Source organism: Leuciscus leuciscus (genome assembly GCF_965113295.1).
Source record: "Leuciscus leuciscus genome assembly, chromosome: 20".
Taxonomy (NCBI): Eukaryota; Metazoa; Chordata; class Actinopteri; order Cypriniformes; family Leuciscidae; genus Leuciscus; species Leuciscus leuciscus.
In genome coordinates, this window is record NC_138744.1 from 5,992,877 (window position 1) to 6,015,208 (window position 22,332).

General features: G+C 37.4%; 2 protein-coding genes and 1 long non-coding RNA gene across 3 annotated transcripts in view; 1 reads left to right on the plus strand and 2 right to left on the minus strand.

The window, feature by feature from the left end:
• Positions 1–11,105, minus strand: part of LOC309483253 — a 90,183-nt gene extending 79,078 nt beyond the window's left edge. Inside the window, exon 1 of the long non-coding RNA XR_014200527.1 lies at positions 11,055–11,105. This is a non-coding gene — a long non-coding RNA (uncharacterized lncRNA). The remainder of the gene's footprint in view (positions 1–11,054) is intronic.
• LOC309483240 (uncharacterized protein) lies at positions 974–4,268 on the minus strand. Its single transcript, XM_082148936.1, has 2 exons — positions 4,056–4,268; positions 974–3,634 (listed from the first exon to the last, which is right to left on the minus strand). The coding sequence occupies exon 2, from the start codon at positions 1,641–1,643 to the stop codon at positions 975–977; it is 669 nt and encodes a 222-aa protein (XP_082005062.1). The 5' UTR covers positions 1,644–3,634; positions 4,056–4,268; the 3' UTR covers position 974.
• mtx1a (metaxin 1a) lies at positions 7,292–22,332 on the plus strand. The gene is made up of 8 exons (XM_082148922.1): positions 7,292–7,426; positions 13,801–13,870; positions 15,874–15,953; positions 17,926–18,018; positions 18,097–18,279; positions 18,999–19,075; positions 19,216–19,373; positions 19,503–22,332. The coding sequence occupies exons 1-8, from the start codon at positions 7,346–7,348 to the stop codon at positions 19,724–19,726; spliced, it is 966 nt and encodes a 321-aa protein (XP_082005048.1). The 5' UTR covers positions 7,292–7,345; the 3' UTR covers positions 19,727–22,332.

Genomic DNA, 22,332 nt, shown 5'->3' on the forward strand with positions numbered 1-22,332 from the left:
GTTGAAGTACATGGGAGGACTCATCTCTTCAGGTTCATTCACGAAAACTCTTCGTTTCGGACAACAGCACCAGAGCACCACCTGAGAGGAGGAACACTTTTGTCCTTTAAGAGTACAGTCACTGACACAAAACTACCACATTACCTTGACTTTTTGACATAGTATCATGGATTTATGTACATGTATACATGAACCATGGTATTATTTTGAGTATTTTACCAATAACACATTGCCCGACCAAAAAAAAAAAAAGTCACTGTTTGGATTTTGGGATGTGCTGGAGGAGACTTTACAGAGTGCTTGACTCTTGCATTGTCAATACAAGATCTTGACCAAAAATTGATGTTATGCAAATAACATCACAACATTTATTTCCATACATTTTTGGTCAAAATCTTGTATTGCCAATGCAAGAATCCTGCACTCTGTAAAGTCTCCTCCAGCACATCCCAAAGACTTTCAATGAATTTAAGGTCTGAACTCAGGTGCCAATTCATGTGAATTGAAAATGATTCTTCATGCTCCTCCCAACCATTCTTTCACAATTTGAGCCTGAGGAATGTTGACATTGTCATCTTGGAATATGGCCATGATGTGTTTTTCTAAATGGTTGTTTAAGAAATGAAAAGCTACACACTCCATCAGTTATGGTTAGAAGAACTGTTGCCAAACATATAACATGCTAAAAACATAATAATCAAAGCAATAATGATCCAATTATAGACTCTTAAGTATTTGCCAATTTAAATCCAAACAGCGACTTATTTTTTGTCCGGGCAGTGTAGATGAATATGGTAATCATTTAGTAGTATGGTATATATCAAAGGTTAAATTGCATATAATCTGGTATGTACCGCCACTATAATTATGGATAGTAATATAGATGTTGGTCAGTTTTATTATTTATTCAGATGAATGTACAATCATTACAATTTTATAAATCGCTGCCATGTTTCTCCTATAAAACCAAAGGTTCATACAATATTGATCCTACACCCTCGATCACTCACCAGAATGATGAGGATGATGAGGATGAAGAGACTGACAGCTGCCAGCGCTAAGAGGGCGATGCCCCATCCCGGCACCAGAGCGGAGACAGTGGGAGATGAATAATTCACAGGCGTGGTCTTCGAGGGCTGTGCTGTTGGAAATGGAGTGGAGCTGAATGTCGGGTTCACAACAGTGATGTGGATGGAGGTAAAAGTGGACTTGAGGGCTGTAGTGGTGTTATTGGGGGCGGTGGTGGTGGTGCCTTTTGGGGTTGCAGTGATGGTGGTATTTGGGACTGTAGTGATGGTGTCAGTGGTGGTGGTGGTGCTATTGGAAGGGAACGTGATGGTACCAACAGGTGCTTCTGTGGTGGTCTCAATAGGGACTTCAGTGGTGGTCCCATTGGTTACTCCATTGGTGGTGCTGTTGGGCGCTGCAGAAATACTTGCATTATTCATCAGTGAGTTGGTTGTGGTGTTTGGGTGCATTGTGGTGGTGTTAAAGGGAGTGGAGTTGGTGGAGTTGATGAAGTGTGTGATGTTTCCCACAACAACAGAGGTGGACATGTCAGGTGTGTGTGTGGATGGAAGGCGGCTGGTGAGGGATTCGGCGTCCGTTATGATCTCAGGAGTGGATGTGAGGGGCATGGCCATGATGGGTGTGCTTGTAAAGGGTGTTCCTTTGTGTGTTGTCGTTGGTGGACTGATGAAGTTCTTCTCTTCTTCAAAAGGTTCTTCAGTTGATAGTTTATCTGCAGGTAGGATTGAATGTACTTTTCATTAGTTGTTGATGTATTTGTCAACACAATCTCATGACAATTCATATCTATTTTACATTTTGGCAAATTGGTGGCTAATTTGTATGAATGTGAACAGTCTCATTTGTACATTTTCATACTTTCAGCTTACGCCCTAGTAATGGTTATGTTTAGGGTTTTTCACATTGCATGGAATCATACAAAATATTTCAATTTTCCTGTGAAATGGGGTTGTGTTTGTCTGTTTTAGATGGTCATTTCTTTAACTTTTAATCCTATAAGTATAAAAAACCCAGTCAATGTGAAAACAAATCTGAAAGCAACCATTGTTGACTGTTATTTTACTTTCAATGTAGCTGAGGTCGATCTCTAGTGCCGGCGAGGGAATCTGCTTGTACGCAGGCAAAAAGATGTCTCTCACAATCTCTGGATTGACTTGGGGCGGCCCAAACAGCAGTCGAGAGGTGGCGATCACAGACCCATTACTGCAAGAGAAGCACTTATAAGATCAGATATTCTCTGTCGCTTGGTTGTATTGGATGTAAATCTAAGATTAGTTGATCAAACCTGAAGGTCATCTCCTCTGTCCCCCAATATATCAGGTGAGTGGTGTTAAATGGTGGAGCATAAACATCTTCAAACTGGAAAAAGGAAAGAACAACAGTGGAAAAAAGTCAAAATTCTTCATAGCAAAACCAATTTAGGGGCCGTTTACACGACACCCGTTTCAACTAAAAACTGAATTTTTGTTTTGTTTATGTGTTTTGTCTGTTAATTTACACGACAACAGCGTTTTGGGGGCCTGAAAACAAAAACTTTTTTAAAGGGGTTTCAAAGTGCACGTTTTTGAATAGAATACCATTACTGTGTAAAATACAAAAACGCGAATTTGTGAAAATGGTGACATCATGCACATTATGTGTTCCTTTACAAAGTGACATCGCCAACTACTGGCCTGGCATTAATAATACAGAGTTTTCAATATTTTCGCATATCCGTGTAAATGGGGATCGTTTTGACAACGTTGTCGTCCGTACAAAGGAACTTTTCCCCACCGATTTTAGTACATTGTTGTCGTGTAAATGTACCTTCAGTCGTCTCAACTGACCCTTTAAAATGCTCACTAATTTTGATTTAGTTTAGTTGATAATTACACTTTAAAAGTACCTTGAAATCACAATTTTTTTTTTTTTTTTTGGTGTGGGTACCATGGTAATGAAATGGTTTCCATTACATTTATGCATTTGGCAGATGATTTTATCCAAAGCGACTTACATTGCACTCAAGATATAGAGTACATTTAATCAGTTCAATCTATCACATTGATAATTCTGTGATATTCTATAAAGTAGCATATCTTATTTGATTGGTACCATGGTAATAGACGTGCCATGGTATGTCATTCATCATAATATCTTGTAAATACTATGGTACATTTACAAACTAATACTGTAACATGGCAGTACCGTGGTATGATGGTATTACCATGGTACTTTAATATAAACTGTGTTATTAACATGGTATTCTAAGGCAAATGGTACTTTTCTGTTAGTGTAATCATGGTATTTCCATCTGAGACCATCACTGTACCATTCACTTTCATGGCATACTGTATCCATTGGATGTAATGTAATATATCCCAGAATACTGTAAATACCCCATGAATGCTTTACATATACAAGCATGATTAAAAAGAGACCCTCACCAGTCGTTCCACCTCTTGCTTGAGTGTTGTATACTCTGCTGATTGCTGGTCAGCCAGTGAGTCATTATAAACACGGTTAGTGATTCTGAGATCCATGATAACTGAAGTAAAAGCATTTGGAGTCAAGGCATCTGTGCTTTCAGTTGGGGAATCCCACGCAGAGATATTGACAGACTTTACACCTGAATCAGATTTTGATATATTCATCACAAAAAAAATTTTTTGTGTGACTTTATCCTTTTCGCATAATATTTAAAATGCATAATTTAATTATTTCATCAAAAATGAGAAAATGTCATCAGTTATTCACCCTTGTGTCGCGAGACAAAAGAAGACATTTTGTACAGTGAAAGTCAATGGTGTCAAAAACAACAAATACAATTACTTTCATTGTATGGACAAAAAACAACAAAAAAACACTAAGACATTTTTTAAATTATCTTCTTTTCTGCTCCACAATAGAAAGATCATCATACAGGCTTGGAACAACATGAGGGTGAGTAAATAATGACTGATTTTTAATTTTTGTGAAAACTATCCCTGTTACAATGATACATAAAAGGTAATGTGATTTAACATTTTTAAAACATAGCTGCTACTTACCCATGAAAAGTGCAATCCAACCAACAGCTAAGGTGGTGGAGGCTCTTAGGATAATCTTCATCATCTTTGAAGACGAGTAATCCTTCAGTTTGTGATCTGTGCCAGCGGGTTGAGTCAACATCAACTAATGTTCTGGACTCTGGAGAAAGTGCCTCTTTATCAGAGTGAACAGTCCTTTTATTGTTTGAGCACCTGAGCAGGTACCATACACAGGTGGGTGGAGCTCCTGCACTGCATTTGCTCTGTTGCATTTTATAAAACCTCACAAATGAGATCTCAGTCATTTCTCCTTGACCGCAATTAGATTAAATGTCGACCTTTTTCTCATGCTTTTCAGATGGTTGTCCTGAGAGAAAAAAACACCTGTGATCCCACATGGCTCCAGTAGAGTTTAAGAATAGGTCTCACCTATGTCTTTCAGTGTGCTTAAATTGGTCAATAAGTCTGTCAAAATACTTTTTTCTCTCTCCAAGAACATGATCTGAGCTATGTTATCCACATTGAAAGTTTTTCTAACATTGCCATTTAGGTTATTAAAACATTGTTAATCAATGTTCTCTGAATGTAGATATGCACAAGTGGCTGTGGAATATAAATCTTATATTAAGATTTACTTTGAATAGAGATATGAAATTGTGAGAGAATAAGAATAGCATTAACAGAATGGACATTGAGGAATGGACAGAATGGACATATTCACATGAGGTTTGGTCTAAATGCATTTCATGCACCTTAAATTAAATTTCTCTCCAGAAGACATTTGACGTTCAGCTTTATGGTCATAGCTTCTCACCATAAATAGCACATCTCACCTTTGCTGAATTGTGTGTGATGAGAGCACCCGTGACATCAGCAGTGGCATTATCCAGCAGGGTGTGTGTGTGTTGTGTATGTTTCCTCTGGCTTTAGCAGGAGACATCTCTCCTCCTGACCATTTCAACAGCTGTAAACCACATCTGTCTTTTTTTCTTTTCTTTTTTAAGTATCCACTCAGATAAATAAGATAATAACAGGGTCTCGTACTGTGTTCCCAGTTAACAGAAATGTGTTCTAAGAATGTTTAGCTAATGTTCCCTTTAAGTTATGAAAATTTAATTTCTGACTGTTCTCTGAACATTCACAACGTCCAGTTTTTTTAAATGTTTTAAAAACTTTTCTTTTTTCTTGGTTATGCGCTCATTAAGGAAACAATTCATATCATCCTTCAAACATTACGAGATTGTTTCATTTGAATGTTATCCAAACATTCTGAAACCAGTAACGTAGGCTATAAAAAAACTTTAGACAAACATCCTACTAAAACATTTAGGAAAATAAAACATGCATAAATAATGTTTTTGTGCTAATATTTTGAGAACATTACTAAAGACCAGATAACAAACGTTCTATTAATGTTACAGGAAGACATTTATTCATAACTTTGAGAGAACCTTGCCAGAATGTTAGCTAAAGTTCTTAGAACATTCCCTGTTAGATGGGTTGCCAGGTTGCATTAGTTAAATCATTGTGGCATGTTTGTATCAGATGGTTCAACAAAATCATCTGTATTCCCATAAATATTTTAAACCCCTTAATGTTTTTTTTCTCCAGGTCAGAGAAAATACCACACTGTGGTAATAACTCTTCCCCTTGGGTCAGGGATGTTTTATTCACTTGAGGTTTGAGTGTTTGTCTGTGTCTGAAATCTGAGTTGTTAAACGGGTCATTTGGTTTTTCCACAGGGCTTCAGTGAAGTGCTTTATGCCACCCTGATGTTTGCTCATGGGAGGAAGGACGTCATCTTACCACACACAGTCTAAAATGTTCTGTGACACTCAGTTTAGTGACTGAATTTACACTCTTCACTGTCTTATTTGCTATTTTAGTTTATTTTCCAGTCTTGTGTTTTTGTATATTTAAAAATCCACACAATGCGGTCTGTAAAATCTGGAGAACATTATCCATCAACATTTCCATTCATGGCAGTTGCCTGGCTGGTGCAGGTGTGCATAATTTAAGTACTATTAAAAGTACTATTATTTAAAAATATATATATTTTAATGTTGGAAAAATTATTGCATGTCTTTAAAAAATAAGTAATACACATAGTGAAAATGTGCAAGGTTCCTTTTGTCCTTTAGTTGTTCTTGGAACAATTTCAAAGAATTCCAGAATGTCCCAATGATGCCCAAAGCCCTTTTCCAGAGATTTTCACAATACGTTGAACTTTTCTTGTCTTTACCCTTGATGAAACTTAATTATCTAAATGGGAACACACAGTTATATTAAGTGGTTACATATGTGATTTTTTTTTCCCAGGCCATAGCCTACATTGAGTAAATGTGGTCTAAGAAAGAGAAGAGGATTACTGAAACTAACTCAAGAGTTCATACAGACGGACGGGATGGGTGCTCATGGCCGGAAACAGCAATGTACTGGACTCTATCAGTCCCTTGGGACTCTGATGTCTTCATGTGTGCATGTGGTTTTTGCTCATGAATTCTTGGCAGATTCCTGGGATGGAGAGTTGCAACACAAGCGGCTGATTGTCCATTTGGCCAAGTCTCTGCTGTTTCCTACAGGCCCACTGCAAGCAATGATAAAACACAAACCATGCCATGGTAACCAAATTGTGTCTTGTATTGTGTCTTAGTTTCTGCCAAGATATGATACACTGCTACTACAAAAGTAAACAAAATTACTAAATTTATATTTAAAAACACTAGCTACTGTTTCATGTTTTTGAAGAAAAAAAAAGTATCTTATGCTCACCAAGGCTACATTTATTTGTACAGTAATATTCTGATGTATTATTACTATTTAAATGAACTGCTTTCTATTTTAATGTATTATAAAACGCTATTTATTACTGTGATGGAAAATCTGTATTTTTAGTGTCACATGATCCTTCAGAAATCATGCCGATTGGGGGCTCAAGAAAAAGTTCAACAGTTGTGTTGATCGGGGTTAGGGTAAAATTTATATATTAAAATATTTTTTAATATATAAAATCTTACTTGTCATAAACGTTTGAACTTAACTTGTTCAGTCAGCGTTGTTGGGACAGTGTGAACACGACCATTTTTTCCATAAAATTTCTAATTCAACGGCCAACTTGTTTGTCTGTGCGGTGTGAATTGGCTTAATACACTATCCAAGGCTCTCACTGTGGACGGAGAAGGAATAAGGGCATTGGCATGATCATCTTTGAGGGGAACACATCAACAAAAATCCACACAATGGATTTACCGTTGGGACTTTTATTTGCCAAAGCAGCAGCACCGGGTCATCTGTGTTTGGTCTGTGAAAAGATGGCGGCTCCCTGTGAGCTGTTTTGCTGGAAGGCTGGTTTGGGTTTACCGTCAGTAAATACGGACTGTCTCATCGTGCTGGTGAGTTTTCATCACAGGCTATTGTAGACTGGATATTTATATGGGTTGGTTCTGCTCACGTGACTATATTTGTAGTACAGCGATTCGGCTCGGTACCGCACTTACATCTACAGTGTAACGTTAGATGGTACAGTGATGCAATATAGTCATGCCTTGGCACCTAACGTGTTTATTTACTGTATATATGCTTGTTATTTAAACACAAGGGACTTCAAATATAGTTTTATGTGAGTAGTGGTCGCAGGTGCTATATGTGTGTAACGTTATATATTATTACGTAAAAGAATTAGGCCTAATAATAATGCATCCATCCATTCTTCAAACTGCTTATCCTATGTCCTGTGTAGGGTACTAGAAAATTATGATTTTTTAATAAATATTATATATGACTATATATATATAATATTACTATTCGTGTTTAAATAATAATAATAATGAATACAATTTTGTTTAATTTCTCTCTTCTGTGAAACACCATTTTCCAGAATGAAAGTCTGGAGATTATCAAGAGGAGCACTAGGGCCCCAGCTAACTTACTATTTTTATCCTTTTTATTTAAAGCATACCAATATGTATACTAATAAAAAAAATGTACGGTTACCCAGGGCCTCACATGACCACGATCTGACCCTGTCTAAATGCTAGTCTACCCTTTGAAACTGCAATTCTCCAATGTTTACTCTGCATGATTTAAGCTCAAGTTCCTATCTCAGTTTTATTCCAAAGCCAAGGTGGGTTTTTTTTTGTTGGTTTTTATATATATATATATATATATATATATATATATATATATATTTTATTATGCTTTCAAACAATACAGAGATGACAAACATGGTATACAATTTTGTAACAGAATTACAAAAATGTCAATACAAAATATAACAATATGTACAATGTCATCTGAACATACAAAATAGCAGTGCGTAACTAAGACAAATAAAGAGAAATAGGTGTTAGCAAAAACAAAACAAAAGATCATTAGGGTAAGACATATTATACATCATTTAGTGTACACAAATTAAAGTCATTACAATTTGAAATTGTTTTAATTGCTTTCTTATTTACTGAGGATGAAATAGTGTTAAGGTAAATTTTAAATTCTTTAAAAAAACAAACAATAAAAATTGGTTTGTTATTGGTACATTTATGGATATAAAATTTGCCAATAAAATAAATTAAATTAATAACAAAGCAGGTTTTTTTTTTATTATTGGGGTCAAAATCAAAGTATCCAAAAATAATGTCTTTAAAGGTTACTGATATATCTTGCTGGATATTATCTTTAATAAATATTTCTATATTTTTCCATAGTTGTTCAGTATAGAAACATGACCAAAATAAATGATAAACAGTTTCTGTGTGAACTTGGCAAAATGAGCATCTTGTAAGCCAAGGTGCTTATCAACAGATATTTCTATTGCATGAATCATCATGTGGGACATTTGCTCCACTTTTCTTATTTTTCCACTTCAGTTTGGTCACACCAGGGCGCCACCTGTCTGTGCTACTGTAAACCACAAACCCACCACTGTCATCTGGAGTTAGCATCAATCTCATCCCCTATCGGCAGCTTTGGAGACTGAATTCAGATCCATTTTATTCCTAATCAACAAAGGTTGTATGTGGGTAAAGAACCAGGTTACTATTGCTGAAATCGCATGTTAAAGTGATTAGGTTACATCAGTGCTGTGTGTTTTGGACTCTCTGAGTGTTGTGGGATCTTTCCAGCTCGCCAGCGGTCGGGTTGATGTCTGTGCATTACAGTCTGTCTGCACCTACTGAGGGCGCTTTATAAACCACAGGCATGTTTTGCTCCCTCTGTCTGATGGTTTGGTAATGTGAAGTTCATTCAGAATTTTCCAGATTATCTCACTGCACCAGAAAGGATATAGTTGCATTAAATTGTGACTGCATGTGAAGGTCTGAGGATGTTTGCCTGTCTGCTGCCAACTTGAAGTTAGCCAACTTGTTGACAGTGATACATTTTTGAGCACGTAATTGTGATTAATGATTTAATTATATATTTTTTTCATTAGTCTCGCCGTGTATGCTTATTACACATATCTTTTACGTATGTTCATTAGTAATGTCAACTTACAGTTTTATGCCATGAATAAATGGCATACAAATGTAAAAAATAAATCATTTTTAGTGTTCCCATATATCCTATTACTGCACCTGGAAGGGAGAAATAAAATTAAATAGAAACATAATTTAATTATTCAGTTCAGTATTTGTTTAAAAAGATTTTTTTGTGTGTGTGTGCAACATATGAATGGAATGTAACATTATTTGATCAAATAATATAATATAATATTAAAAACAATAATATAAGAAATTAATCAAATAATGACCAGACAATTGTGTAATAATTATGACAGGCCTACTTTTAGTTAAAGGTGCTGTATGTAATTTTTTGACTGTGCTAAAGCATAATAATACCAGATATTTGGCAATTTTAAAATATCGGCATCGGCCGATGTGTTGGAAGCGGGACTTTTATTTTGACGGGCGGCACTGAGAACACCAGTGCCTGATCACACAGCGCTCACTCACATTTTCCATCTTCATTAGTTTACGATCTCTGTCAGTCAGTCATATCTAATACTTTGTTTGACAGAACTGGTAAACAAAGAAAGTAAATGGTATGCGAAAAAGTAAAGTGTTGCTTTTATATTATTTGTTACAGAAAAGCCAAACAATTAACGTTAGGCTGAAATACTTTCTCATTTACTGTCAACATTCAGCAAATGCGCATCTAACTTACATCATTTAAACAAATCTCTGAATATCTAATAAACATTTAATTTCACAAACCTTGCAGATTTAATGGAATCCAGCTGTGATATCTTGTGAAGTGTGCGTCTGTAGCCTGCATAAACTGCGAGTGACGGTGCGAAGTGAGTGAATGCAAACAAGATCAGCTTCAGGAGACGCGATCGAAAAACTGTAAATCCTTCATTTTAAAATATGCTGTGCTATATCCAGTTGCCCACTGTGTCATATTCATATCGTTTTCACTGTGTGCTGTATGTAATATTAGCGTTACCTTATCTTTATTTGAAAAAATATGATGACCAGTGCGCACAATATTACCATATTACTCAGTGCAATGTTACAGTGTTTACTTCCTTTTTATTCACATATTCATATATTTTTTAACAATGACTTTATTTGTGAAAAATACTGTAATAGGATTGCAGATTCAAGAAGTTGCCATCTAAAGTATAAGCATGTTTATTTTAAAGATTTGTTTTCTAATTTATTTAAAATTGATAAAATATTGATTAAAATAAATATAAAGTATATCATAAAAATATCGGCTTTATATCGGCCATCGGCCATCCTGCTCTCTAAGATATCGGCATTGGCCATCAGAAAACCAATATCGGTCGACCACTACTAAAAAGTTCTAGGACCAGAGTCATTTTAAAATGCAGATACGTTAGATGATCAACTTAGTTTGAAGCTTGTCGCTTCCCATTGTCAATTGTGCTTGTGCTTGTTGCGTTCTCAAACTGGCAACCCGTGTGAGCTTCGAGTCTGAGGAGGAGGAGGAGGAGGAGGAGGTGCGGAAACAACTGCAATACCGATGTCAACCGCTAGCTGTCAATATTACATACTTCACCTTTAAAGGGATAGTTCACTTTGAAATACATTTTTGGTATGTTTTAGCTTAAATGTCTTTAAGGCGACATCTAGTGTATATATCTATGCACCAGTCTGCGTACACGTCAGATCAGATCACTTGGACATGGCTGTGTATAAGAGGTAAAAACTGTATACTGTTCGTTTTCTCACACAAACCGCTCGTTTCGTGTCTTAGGCCATCAATGTGTACTTACGATAGGGAATTGTTTAATTTGGACGACGGGGAATTGTTTTAATTTGGACTCTGTGCTTGCTCTTTGAGACAGTGACCATCGACCTGCATTATATGACTGACAGACAAGAACGGTTTGACCTAAAAATATCAAAATTGAAACTACTGCGGAAAAAAAGACACCTACATCTTGGATGCCCTTGAGGTAAGCTAAAACATAGCAAAAATTTATTTCAAAGTGAACTATCCCTTTAAGAGATTTCTGGTGATGGTATGTGCTTGTTTTATTATACATGTTTCAGCCTTGATCTTAAACTATAGTTTGCTTATTTGACATTTAGGAAGTAATTTTTTTCATTATGCTATGCTTTATGTTTTGCAGTGGTCTGTTAATTTATACTAACACCTAACATCCAGTGTAATCTATGTAATACTATGTAGTACTGTGCTTTTCTTTTCATGGTAAACGTACAACTTAGTTACTTGGAACTGGAATAATATTTGAATGCTACCGATCCCGATCTGAATTCTGACTTGTGATGCAGCCTAAATCATAATCGCACCGTGTTTGTTCATTGGCCAGAGGAGAATTTGCCCCCCCGACTACTGGTTTCTCCCAAGTTTTTTTTTTTCTTCGTTCTGTCACCTGGTGGAGTTTGGGTTCCTTGCCACTGTCGCTGTACTGACGCTGTTGTATGAGAACTGAACTCAACTGGAAGATGGCATTATTTATTTTGCAGAACTGCTGAAAGATGAAATGAACTAATTTAATAATTGAGGATCTTTACAACAGAACTGAATTGACACTGAAGTGACTTCAGCTGAACAACAGCCAAAATGCATAATTTTCCTGTTATCACTGTCAAGCTGCTTTGAAACAATCCGTTTTGTATAAAGAGCTATATAAATAAAGGTGACCTTTAGATGTTAAAATCAATGAAAAAGTGCTCTAATGTGGAAAAAAACCCAATGAAATGTCAGCAATTTTCCACATTTCCAATGTTCAGCAAAAAAAATATTCTGTAGGGTTTTTTATTGATAAATTAACCCCTGCTGTGGCTGCTTGTGATGGTGTATTAGAACACTCCCTTAGCGACAGAGCAGTGATTGGATGCACAGCAAGACATGGGCGGGGCTTAAAATCAAGACAGCCCAATCATAATCTGCGCCACTCTATTTAAGGATCTTACGAAAGGTTCAAACTAATTATTACCATCTGCACTTTCAAGAGGAGCTGTTCTGTCATCCGTGGCCTAATTTCAGTGTGTTTATGTGCACAGCAGGAGTCTGATGAACTGCTTTTACTGTGGGCAAAGTGGACTTCAGCCAGCTGTAGTTTTCCTCCTCATGTTTGTTTTGGACTCGACCAGTTGTTCTCGTAGGAATGATTTATTTTCAAACTTGATCCTCTCCACTTTACGAGCCACAATTTAGGATCCTGTAGGAATCAATCTAGTAATAAATCTGAGGTTATGATGTCAGCCTTTGATGGAGATAACTGCGCTTTTTCAGCTCACCGCACGACTGCAACTGGGAAAAGGAGAAAATCTCAGAACTCAATACTCAGCTCTTTCCACAAATCTGGTTTCCTCTCCCCCTTTTACAGTCACAGTTAGAGTCCTGTAAGTGCTGGAAGCCTAATGTTAAAGTAATCACCCCGAAATGAAAATTCTGCGGCTGTTTTTCACTGAAACACAGAAGGTTTGAAGCATCATAGTGACTAAAGCTCCGAAACTAACATAAAAAAATCCCATATTCATGTTCTATATTCCATGTCTCTTACATCATCAAATATATTTGAGGGACAGACTGGCATAATTTTATGACATAATTATGTCCATCCATTTTCTTCTATACTCACTATGGAGAGTGCTAGAATGAAATGTAAATTACACTGTATCATTTTTGTAATGACTACATCATTTATGGTATTTTATGACATTTGGACACACATGTTCAAGTTGTTCAAGAGCTCCATGAAAATCACACGAGGACGAGTAAAAAAAAAAAAAAGTCAGAATTTTCCTTTAGAAATCGAAGCCGATAATACTTGAGTCATTCTTGGCTTCAGCCTGAAGTGTGAAGGAATCGTTCCAGGGCATTTAAACTCAGTGATCATTAGTATACAATGCTTTCAATGGAAAGAATCTGCTAAACGACGTGCTGAGCCAGGTGTGAAGCGCTGGATCTGTCAGCTCTCAGCTGCATGTGCTGGAATGTGAAATGACGTCCTACTTTATCAGATGTCGTCGTAAAACGAGGCATCCCATCCAAGAGCTAAAGCTGTTTTGTGTTGTTGCCTTTGGTGTAGCTAACTAGCTATTGTTGGGTTGTGTTCTTGCTTACGTTGCTGTTCGAGTTTGTTGCGACTTGATATTATGTTGTCGTCATCTGTATTTTGTAAGGTTGTCGTGAGGTTGTGTAGTAGTACTCTTGGTTTGTCTGTTTGTGCTAGAACATAAATGATACTCAAATAGCTTCTAGCACATACGATTTATAATTCTAGCTTGGCAATAATAATAATAATAATGTCTTTTATTTAATTTTCCAGGCATATGCTCGCTTCTCTGGAGCTCCGCTCAAAATTCACAAGATTTCTAACCCCTGGAGAAGCCCCACAGGTAAGCAGGCCCAGTTTTAACAATCTGTTTCTTGGCAGACACTCCACATTCATTAAAGAGGATCATTTAGCATGTTTTAACTGAAGCACACAGGCCTCTTCCTCTTTCCTGCCGAGCTGCTGATAACTTGCATCTGTATGTTTCTCTTTCCACATTCTTGTCTATCTCCATTGTTTTTTTTCTTGGCTCCTGAATTCTTCCGAAGTTCCATATATTCCATATCAAATACATACAAATTAAAGACCCATCAAAGGTATAACAGTTAATTTGCCTGTTTATTGCATTTTAGTGGATCCCCTCTTTGGGGGTGTGATAATTTCATATAATTTAATATTTTATTAAATACAGCTACTTAAACATATAAATAAACAAATTACTTGATCATTCATTTATTTATTTATAAGATTTCTTTGGACAGAAATAATTATTTTTATTCAGCAAGTATGCATAAGATGTATCAAAAGTGACAGTAAAGGCATTTGTAATGTTACAGAAGATCTCCATTTCAAATACATGTTGTTCTTTTAAACTCTTTCTTTTAAACTGTTTTCAACTTTGATAATAATAAATGTTTCTTGAGCACCAAATCAGAATATTAGAATGATTTCTGAAGGACCATGTGATATTTTTGATACGTTATCTATGGTTCATGCATTTACATTATTGGTATCCAGAGTGATAGCTAGCTTAAAGGGATACTCCACTTTAAAATGAAAATTCTGTCATCAAATACTCACCCTCATGTTGTTTCAAACCTGTATGAATTTCTTTCTTCTGCTGAAAAGAAAGGAAGATATTTAGAAGAATGTGAGTAACCAGACAGTTTCTGGTACCATTGACTTTCATAGTAGGAAAAAAATATATACTATGGAAGTCAATGGTACCAGAAACTGTCTGGTTACTGATATTCTTTAGCCTGACGTCGTCATACTCAGATTCTAGTCAGAATATGAGTCTGATACTGCTCCATTGGGCTTTCATTATGGGGCGTGTTTCAACCGAACCAGGAAGGAAAATGCCTCTGCACTCAATTGGATAGACCTATAACCAATCAGAGCAACGGAGTAAGTGACGTATGTTTTTCATTCATGTTTCCTATCGACAAATGTCTTGACCGTGCTTCTCTGTTCCTCTTTTAAAATCAATGCGCTGTCGATATCTTCTATAACAGACGCGATGGCGGAATCTACACATAATGTTTTATAAACAAAGTTCGAGAGGAGCACGTTCAAATAATCAATCCAATCAACTTGCCATCAAACAATGACCGTCTGGTCTACACTATCAGCATGAGAGGAAGCATAATATTTATTCACTTTGTCAACTCACCTAACATTCCATGACAGTTTTCAGCATCCCTCCACTCACTCTCGGCTTGTTCTTTCACAGCCAGGAATACGGGGGGAGTAGCTTACTTTGGGTTCGGGCCGAATACCGAGCCCGCCCTCTCCTCGGACAGCATACCAAATATGCATTTATTCTATGACTTATTTGTAAGTGTGAACTCGTGAAATAACTATTCTCCAGCGGCAGTCATCTGTGTTGTAAACGAATTCAACCCAAGCGCTCGTTGGTGACGTGGATGATTACGTTACGTTGCTCATCTGTCCATCATCGTATAAAGCCCGCCCTGACAATTTGATTGGTCCGAACAATTTTTGTTCGGGCATAATAGCTCCTCAACGGAATGAGTCCAGACCGAACTTCCCGACCTAAAAATTTTGTGGGCGGGGCTAAGTTCGGCTGGCATCCAGGCTAGATATTCTTCTAAATATCTTCCTTTCTGTTCAGCAGAAGAAAGAAATTCATACAGGTTTGAAACAACATGAGGGTGAGTATTTGATGACAGAATTTTCATTTTAAAGTGGAGTATCCCTTTAAATGGATTGTGGTGTTGGTCATCTTTAGGCATTTAGAAAAATCACAAAACTTTGGCAGTAAACTCATCCAGGCAAAAATAAATAAATAAAAGTGCTTTACTGACGCTAATGTCTTCACTGAAGGTTCACTACCTGCTCTCAGGACCAAAGAGGAAGGCAGCTGCTCTCAACCCAGTCAGATCATCATTCAATTGAGGAAACAGGTGATTATCTCTCGCCCACAAAAACCTCTATGATCACATTTTTCTCTATACCGTGTCCCTGTATATTTCACCAAACAAAGCTAAGTTTAGTAGTTTCGGGTTCATTCATTTGAGGACTGCAGAGTTTCCAGTGATGCATGTTGGCATCATAAAGGCCCTAATTTTCTCATTAATCATGTTTGATTGCACAATGAAGGTATCCATTAAATTTGTTTGGAATGAGACACAATAAGTATGTGTTTTCAGGAAAGGTTTTAATTATGTGCATAATTAAAACCCTTTCTATAAATATGTTTCTTGTCTCTCATTCTACCAGGTAGTAGTGCTGTTCGGAGTCAAAAACATACACAGATCAAGTCAATTGTTGTGTTTATACTTGCACTCTTGCAAACTATTATAACTCAAACTTTCAAACTTGTTAAATTTAAATTAAGATTTAATCTTGGTGATGGTGACGTTGAAGTTGTGCGACCATGGTGTAGTTCGTTTATAGGCAAACTTTTGCTTTTTACTTCTGCTGCTTGTATTTAGGCCTCAAAATTGTGAAGAATATCTTGATGGAAAAAAATGTGTGAGAATCATTAACTAATCATTAACATTAAATTTATTATAACTTTATTAAGCTTATTTTCTGCTATAATTCAAAAGTCAATTGAAAAATCCTTCTGCCGTTTTGTCGAGGGAACCAGATGATGCTTACTTCTGGGATGGCCTACAAAAATACAGTGGTTGAACAATGAAACTTTAGGTTTCATGCCTATATATGCGCAGCCTTGTGGCCAGTCCTCACTAATTTTACATTTCATCAGTAAGAGCAGATTGTGAAGGTTGAATTAGCAGAGCAATAGCACAGTTGTACTTTAAATATTGCAATCCACATAGCATAATGGGAAACATCTCAGTTCAAAAGAAGACAAATTGTTGGTGCATGTCTCACTGGTTCATCTATTGTCGACGCAAGAGGGAGCTGTCTGAAAGGGATGTCCAGGTACTAACTCAGATTGTATCCAAAAAAACATAAAACCACAGCTGCCCAACTCACTGCAGAATTCAATTCTGTCCTCGACTGCCCTGTTTCCACCAAAGCTGTTCGTCAGGAGCTCCACAGGGTCAGTATTCATGGTCGGGCTGCTATAACCAAACCTTTGATCACTCGTGCCATTGCCAGTAGTTGGTTTCATTGGTGCCAACAGTGCAATTCTTGGGCTATGGACAATGTGAAACATGTATTGTTCTTTGATGAGTCCACCTTCACTGTCTTTCCCACATCCATGGGAGTTAGGGTGTGGAGAAGCCCCAAAGAGGCTTAACACACAGACTGTTGCTGCCCAGATTGAAGCACAGGGGTGGATCAGTGATGCAATATCATGGCATTCTCTACTGAGGTTGATGGGCACGTCACAGCCAAGGACTACTGAACCATTCTAAAGGGCCGTGTGCACCTAACAGTTCAAATATTGAACCCTGAAGGGTACATCAGCATGACAATGCACCAATACACACAGCAAGACTTGTGAAAGAATGGTTTGATGAACATGAAAGTGAAGTTGAACATCTCCCATGGCCTGCACAGTCACCAGATCTAAATATTTTTAAGCCACTTTGGGATATTTTGGAGGAGCAAGTCAGAAACCAGCCTGGCCGCTGTTGTGGAAGAGGAATGGCTCAAAATCCCACTGGCCACTGTGCAGGATTTGCAGTATCTGTCATTTCCAAGACGACTTCATGCTGTATTTGCAAAAGGAGGCGCTCTACACCATACTAATAAATTATTGTGGTCTAAAACCAGGTGTTTCAGTTTCATTGTCCAACCCCTGTACATCATCACTTCAGTGCTCAATAAATAATAAGCCATTCTTTGGTTGTAATCACCGGCCCTGCTTGAACGGTCAAATGCATGATTTGGAAAGGGACTACCTGTTTGTCTGAACAATAGCAGATGTAGTAGTAATGCTGTAACATTGTCTTTCAGAAATACAATGCAGACTATGATCTCTCGGCCAAAGAGGGTGCAGACACGCTGGCCTTCACCTCGCTGCTGGAGGAGCGACTGTTGCCTGCGCTTGTGAGATTCGAATCCTGAAACTTGAAGATGATAGTTTTGGTGGGTACGTGCTCAAACACTCTCCTCATTTCCCACCAGATCTACGCTTTATGGGTCGATCCTAAGAACTATGCGGAGGTGACGCGCCGCTGGTACGGGGAGAATATGTGCTTCCCGCTCAATTTCTTCCTGCCGGGCCGCATGCAGAACAGGCAGCTGGAGCGACTCCGTCTGATCCGAGGAAACAGCGCGCTGGAGGCGGGAGAAGAGGCAGAGAAGGAGGTGAGATAGGACGAGTTGGCTACATGTTCTCCGGGTGGGATTCTGGATATTGTGCTTGATAGTATTTGTTTTTATGTGCTGTGAAATGGTCATCAGATGGTGTTTGGGCTATTGTGACACTAACCCCCTCTTTCAGAGAAAAGGGCGGCTGTTAGACTCAATGTTCCAGAAGGCAACGATGTTCTGGTCCCTGAAGAGGACACTGATAAATCAGCAGATGTGAAGAATCTGGGCTCAGATAGAGCAGAAGTTCCGTTCTGGCAGAGAACTAGTTGCTAGTGTTAGGAAACAACTCTGCTTATGAAACTTTGAGTCACAATGTGCATGCTTGTGATCTGCTCACTACGACTAAGCAAAATGTTATATTTTGCAATGTTTAGGCCCAGTCACACCTATAACTATATTAGAATCCACACCAATGCACAATATCGTTCTGTTTATAGTAAGCACACCCTGCAGTTATGTCGTCTGCTGCTTTAAATGCTCAAGCTCTTTAAAATCGCGTTGATAAGTGGAAAAAATTGTTCTATAAGTGATTCCTCTTTGTCGTTATCATTATAGACTGCCCTATTCTTATAGACTTCTCATAGAACGATTACTAAAAATGTATATATAATAATTTTTTTTGTTACATATGAGTTAGAGATAGTGACATAAGAGTCTGTAATCTAGTTGTTTCTTCTACATCCTCTCTATGATCTATGACTCTGATTCTCCAGCTTTACCATGATGCTCTGGAGTGCCTGAATCTTCTCTCTCAGCGCCTGGGATCGAACAAATTCTTCTTTGGAGATTCGTAAGTCCTATAGTAAGAAAACTGCTAGGTGTTTTAAGCATCAAGGTTGATCTTTGAGCTTCACTTTGAGACTCTTGGTTAATTATTGGTTAGGTGTAATACACATTTTGATATACATTTGATGTATTTGTGTGTTAAAGGCCCTCTTCTCTGGATGCGTATGTGTTTGGTCATCTAGCGCCACTTATTAAGATTCAACTGCCTAACTGCCGACTGCAGCAGAACTTGAAGAATCTGGACAACTTGAACACATATTGCTCTAACATCCTGAGCCTGTACTTCCCCAGTGAGAGTAAAGGTGGGCAACTAACAACTACAATAAAGTGTTTGCAAAGAACAAAATGTGCAGCATGTTGTACTTCTGTCCGTAGAATAAGAGAAGATTTTTCTTCATATGGTTGCCTGTTCGTGTCTGTTCTGTGTGCAGAGGGCGTCAGTCGTCCGGTGTCCAGCACACAGCAGGGGGGCGACTTTGACAACGAGCCATACAAGAGACGCAAGCAGCTTCTGTCAGTGCTGGTTGCTGTGGCAGCGATGTTGAGCTACGCTCTCCTCACCGGCATAGTAGCTATTGAGCATATGCAGGAGGAGGAGCATGTAGGCCCCGCCTCCCTCAGAGGCCCCTCCCATGAGGATGAAGAGGAGGAGTGAATGAGAATGAGAATGAATGAAAGTAGGGCTTTCTGTTAGTTGCACTGGGATGGTCACTTTACATGGAACATACAAGAAACCATATATTGTTAGGGATTTATGTATTATTTATTCCTTGACTTGAGCTTTAATTGCATAAGCTTTCATTTTCTATTTTTGTTAAATAATTTTCTGTTTTTCCATAGATATGCATTGTTGCTTTAATCTCTTAACTTGGTATGTTCACGTGTGTTTTTATTGGTGTTTTTTTGGTACCAAAAATAAAAAGCATAACTATTCATAGCTACTAATATTAAGCTCAGTTCAGGTAAGAGAGCACTTAAAACTTGTCACCAACTAAGCGATTCCCTCAACTTTTATTGTGTGACTGTGGACCAAAACAGAGCGTTTTAAACCCTTTCATAGCTTTACGACAATGACAATTAGATTTTCACATCTCGTGTGTGCTATTGCCTTGTTTGAAGCTCAGTCAGTGTTTTTCTTATTTTAATGCACATTTTATTTGCTAACTGCATAAATCATTATTTTCCGCTCTGCTGTCAGTACTTGTCATACTTCAGACAGATTAATGCTCATGTTAATGTGATGGATCCTATTGATGGAAATAGAAAATGACCAATATTTTCATAAAGTCATAAAGAAATAGATCACAAAAAAAACATTTATTCTTCTTCATGTTGTTCCAAACCTGTGCGACTTAGTTTCTTCCGTGAAACACAAAAGGATTTTGCCAGAATTTCCACATAGAGAAAGTGGCTGTTTGTAGTTGGTTTTTTTTTTTTTACATCTAAGCTCCAAAACAACATAGTAACACTAACGCGTTAGAGTAGTCCAAACAACTTGCGGTATTTTCAAAGTATTCTGCAGCCATACGATAGTTTACGTGAGAAACTGTCCCTAATTTATAGCATTATTTGCTAAAAATATTGTTTTTGTATCTTATTTGCTTTAAATCAAATAATCAGTGCATATGCATATTCAAATTTGGTGCAGCATGCTTGGTCACTTGTCATGTGAGGACCAATGGCATTAGGCATCACTAATTTTGTGTATTGCACATTTGAATTTTGCCAGAATGATCCAAAATACCATTACACATTGAATAAAAAACTGTGACTCAAATATGATTCAAAATATGTTCTTTTGTAAAAAATCATACAGGTTTACAACACAAGAGGGAATAAAATAACTATTTTAATTTTGGGCACAAAAACTTTTTTTTTAAACATGATATATTCAATGATAAAGAGAGAAACTGTGGCTTATGTTATTGAGGATTAGAAATTGCTGTCAGATGGAGATTCTTTTAGGAGGCAGTTAGTTATTAAAGCCAAAAGATACTGTCCAAAGGAACCTCACTGACAGACCGCAAAACTGGCTAAGATGTTTCAGTTCCTGTAACTTTCCATGAGGTCCATGAGGTTTTCTGTAAGGTAGTTAACTTACATGAGAGTGAATTTTCTCTCTCTCTCTCTCTCTCTCTCTCTCTCTCTCTCTCTCTCTAGTTAAACTATGTTTGAAATAGAAACAATGCATTTTTGAAGGTTGCTGATTCAGGTATTGTCTGAAGTCATTTTTCCTCTCAACATTGTTTTGCACCTTTAAAGGGTTAGTTCACCCAAAAATGAAAATTCTGTCAGTAATTACTCACCCTCATGTTGTTCCAACCCCGTAAGACCTTCGTTCATCTTCGGAACACAAATTAAGATATTTTTTATTAAATCTGAGAGCTGGCTCACTCCTCCATAGGCTTCTAAGACACTATTACTTGCTGGCCCAGAAAATGCATTAAAGACATCGTTAATATAGTCCAAGTGACTCCAGTGGCTCAATCTTAAGTTTATAAAGCGACGAGAATACTTTTTGTGCGCAAAAAACAACAAAAATAATGACTTTATTCCACTATTAATTTCCTTCTCTCTGGGCCTCGAGTTTTTTCACGTAGTGTTTTAGCGCAGCGCGTCTGTGTTGCACGTCACCACGTAGGCTCACTATTGGGCGACGCTGGTCATGTGGTGATGCGTGTGACGTACAACACAGACGCGCTGCGCTAAAACACTACGTGAAAAAACTCAAGGCTCAGAGAGAAGGAAATAAATAGTGGAATAAAGTCGTTATCTTTGTGTTTTTTTGCGCACAAAAAGCATTCTCGTCGCTTTATAAACTTAAGATTGAGCCACTGTAGTCACTTGGACTATATTAACGATGTCTTTAATGCATTTTCTGGGCCAGCAAGTTATAGTGTCTTAGAAGCCTATGGAGCAGTGAGCCAGCTCTCAGATTTAATCAAAAATATCTTAATTTGTGTTCCGAAGATGAACGAAGGTCTTACGGGGTTGGAACAACATGAGGGTGAGTAATTACTGACAGAATTTTCATTTTTGGGTGAACTAACCCTTTAAAACCAGTTAACCTTTTACACTGATGTGTTGATTTGTTCAAAATCATTAATAGACAAGGCATCTGTCATGGTTAAGCATGGGATTCTACAGAAATGTAAAGGAAATTTGATCTCTTTTCACTAGGTGTTATGTGCTGTAATAATATTGCATATGGATTTCTATTTTCATAATTTGAGGGGCAAATAAACAGTCCTGAATAATAAA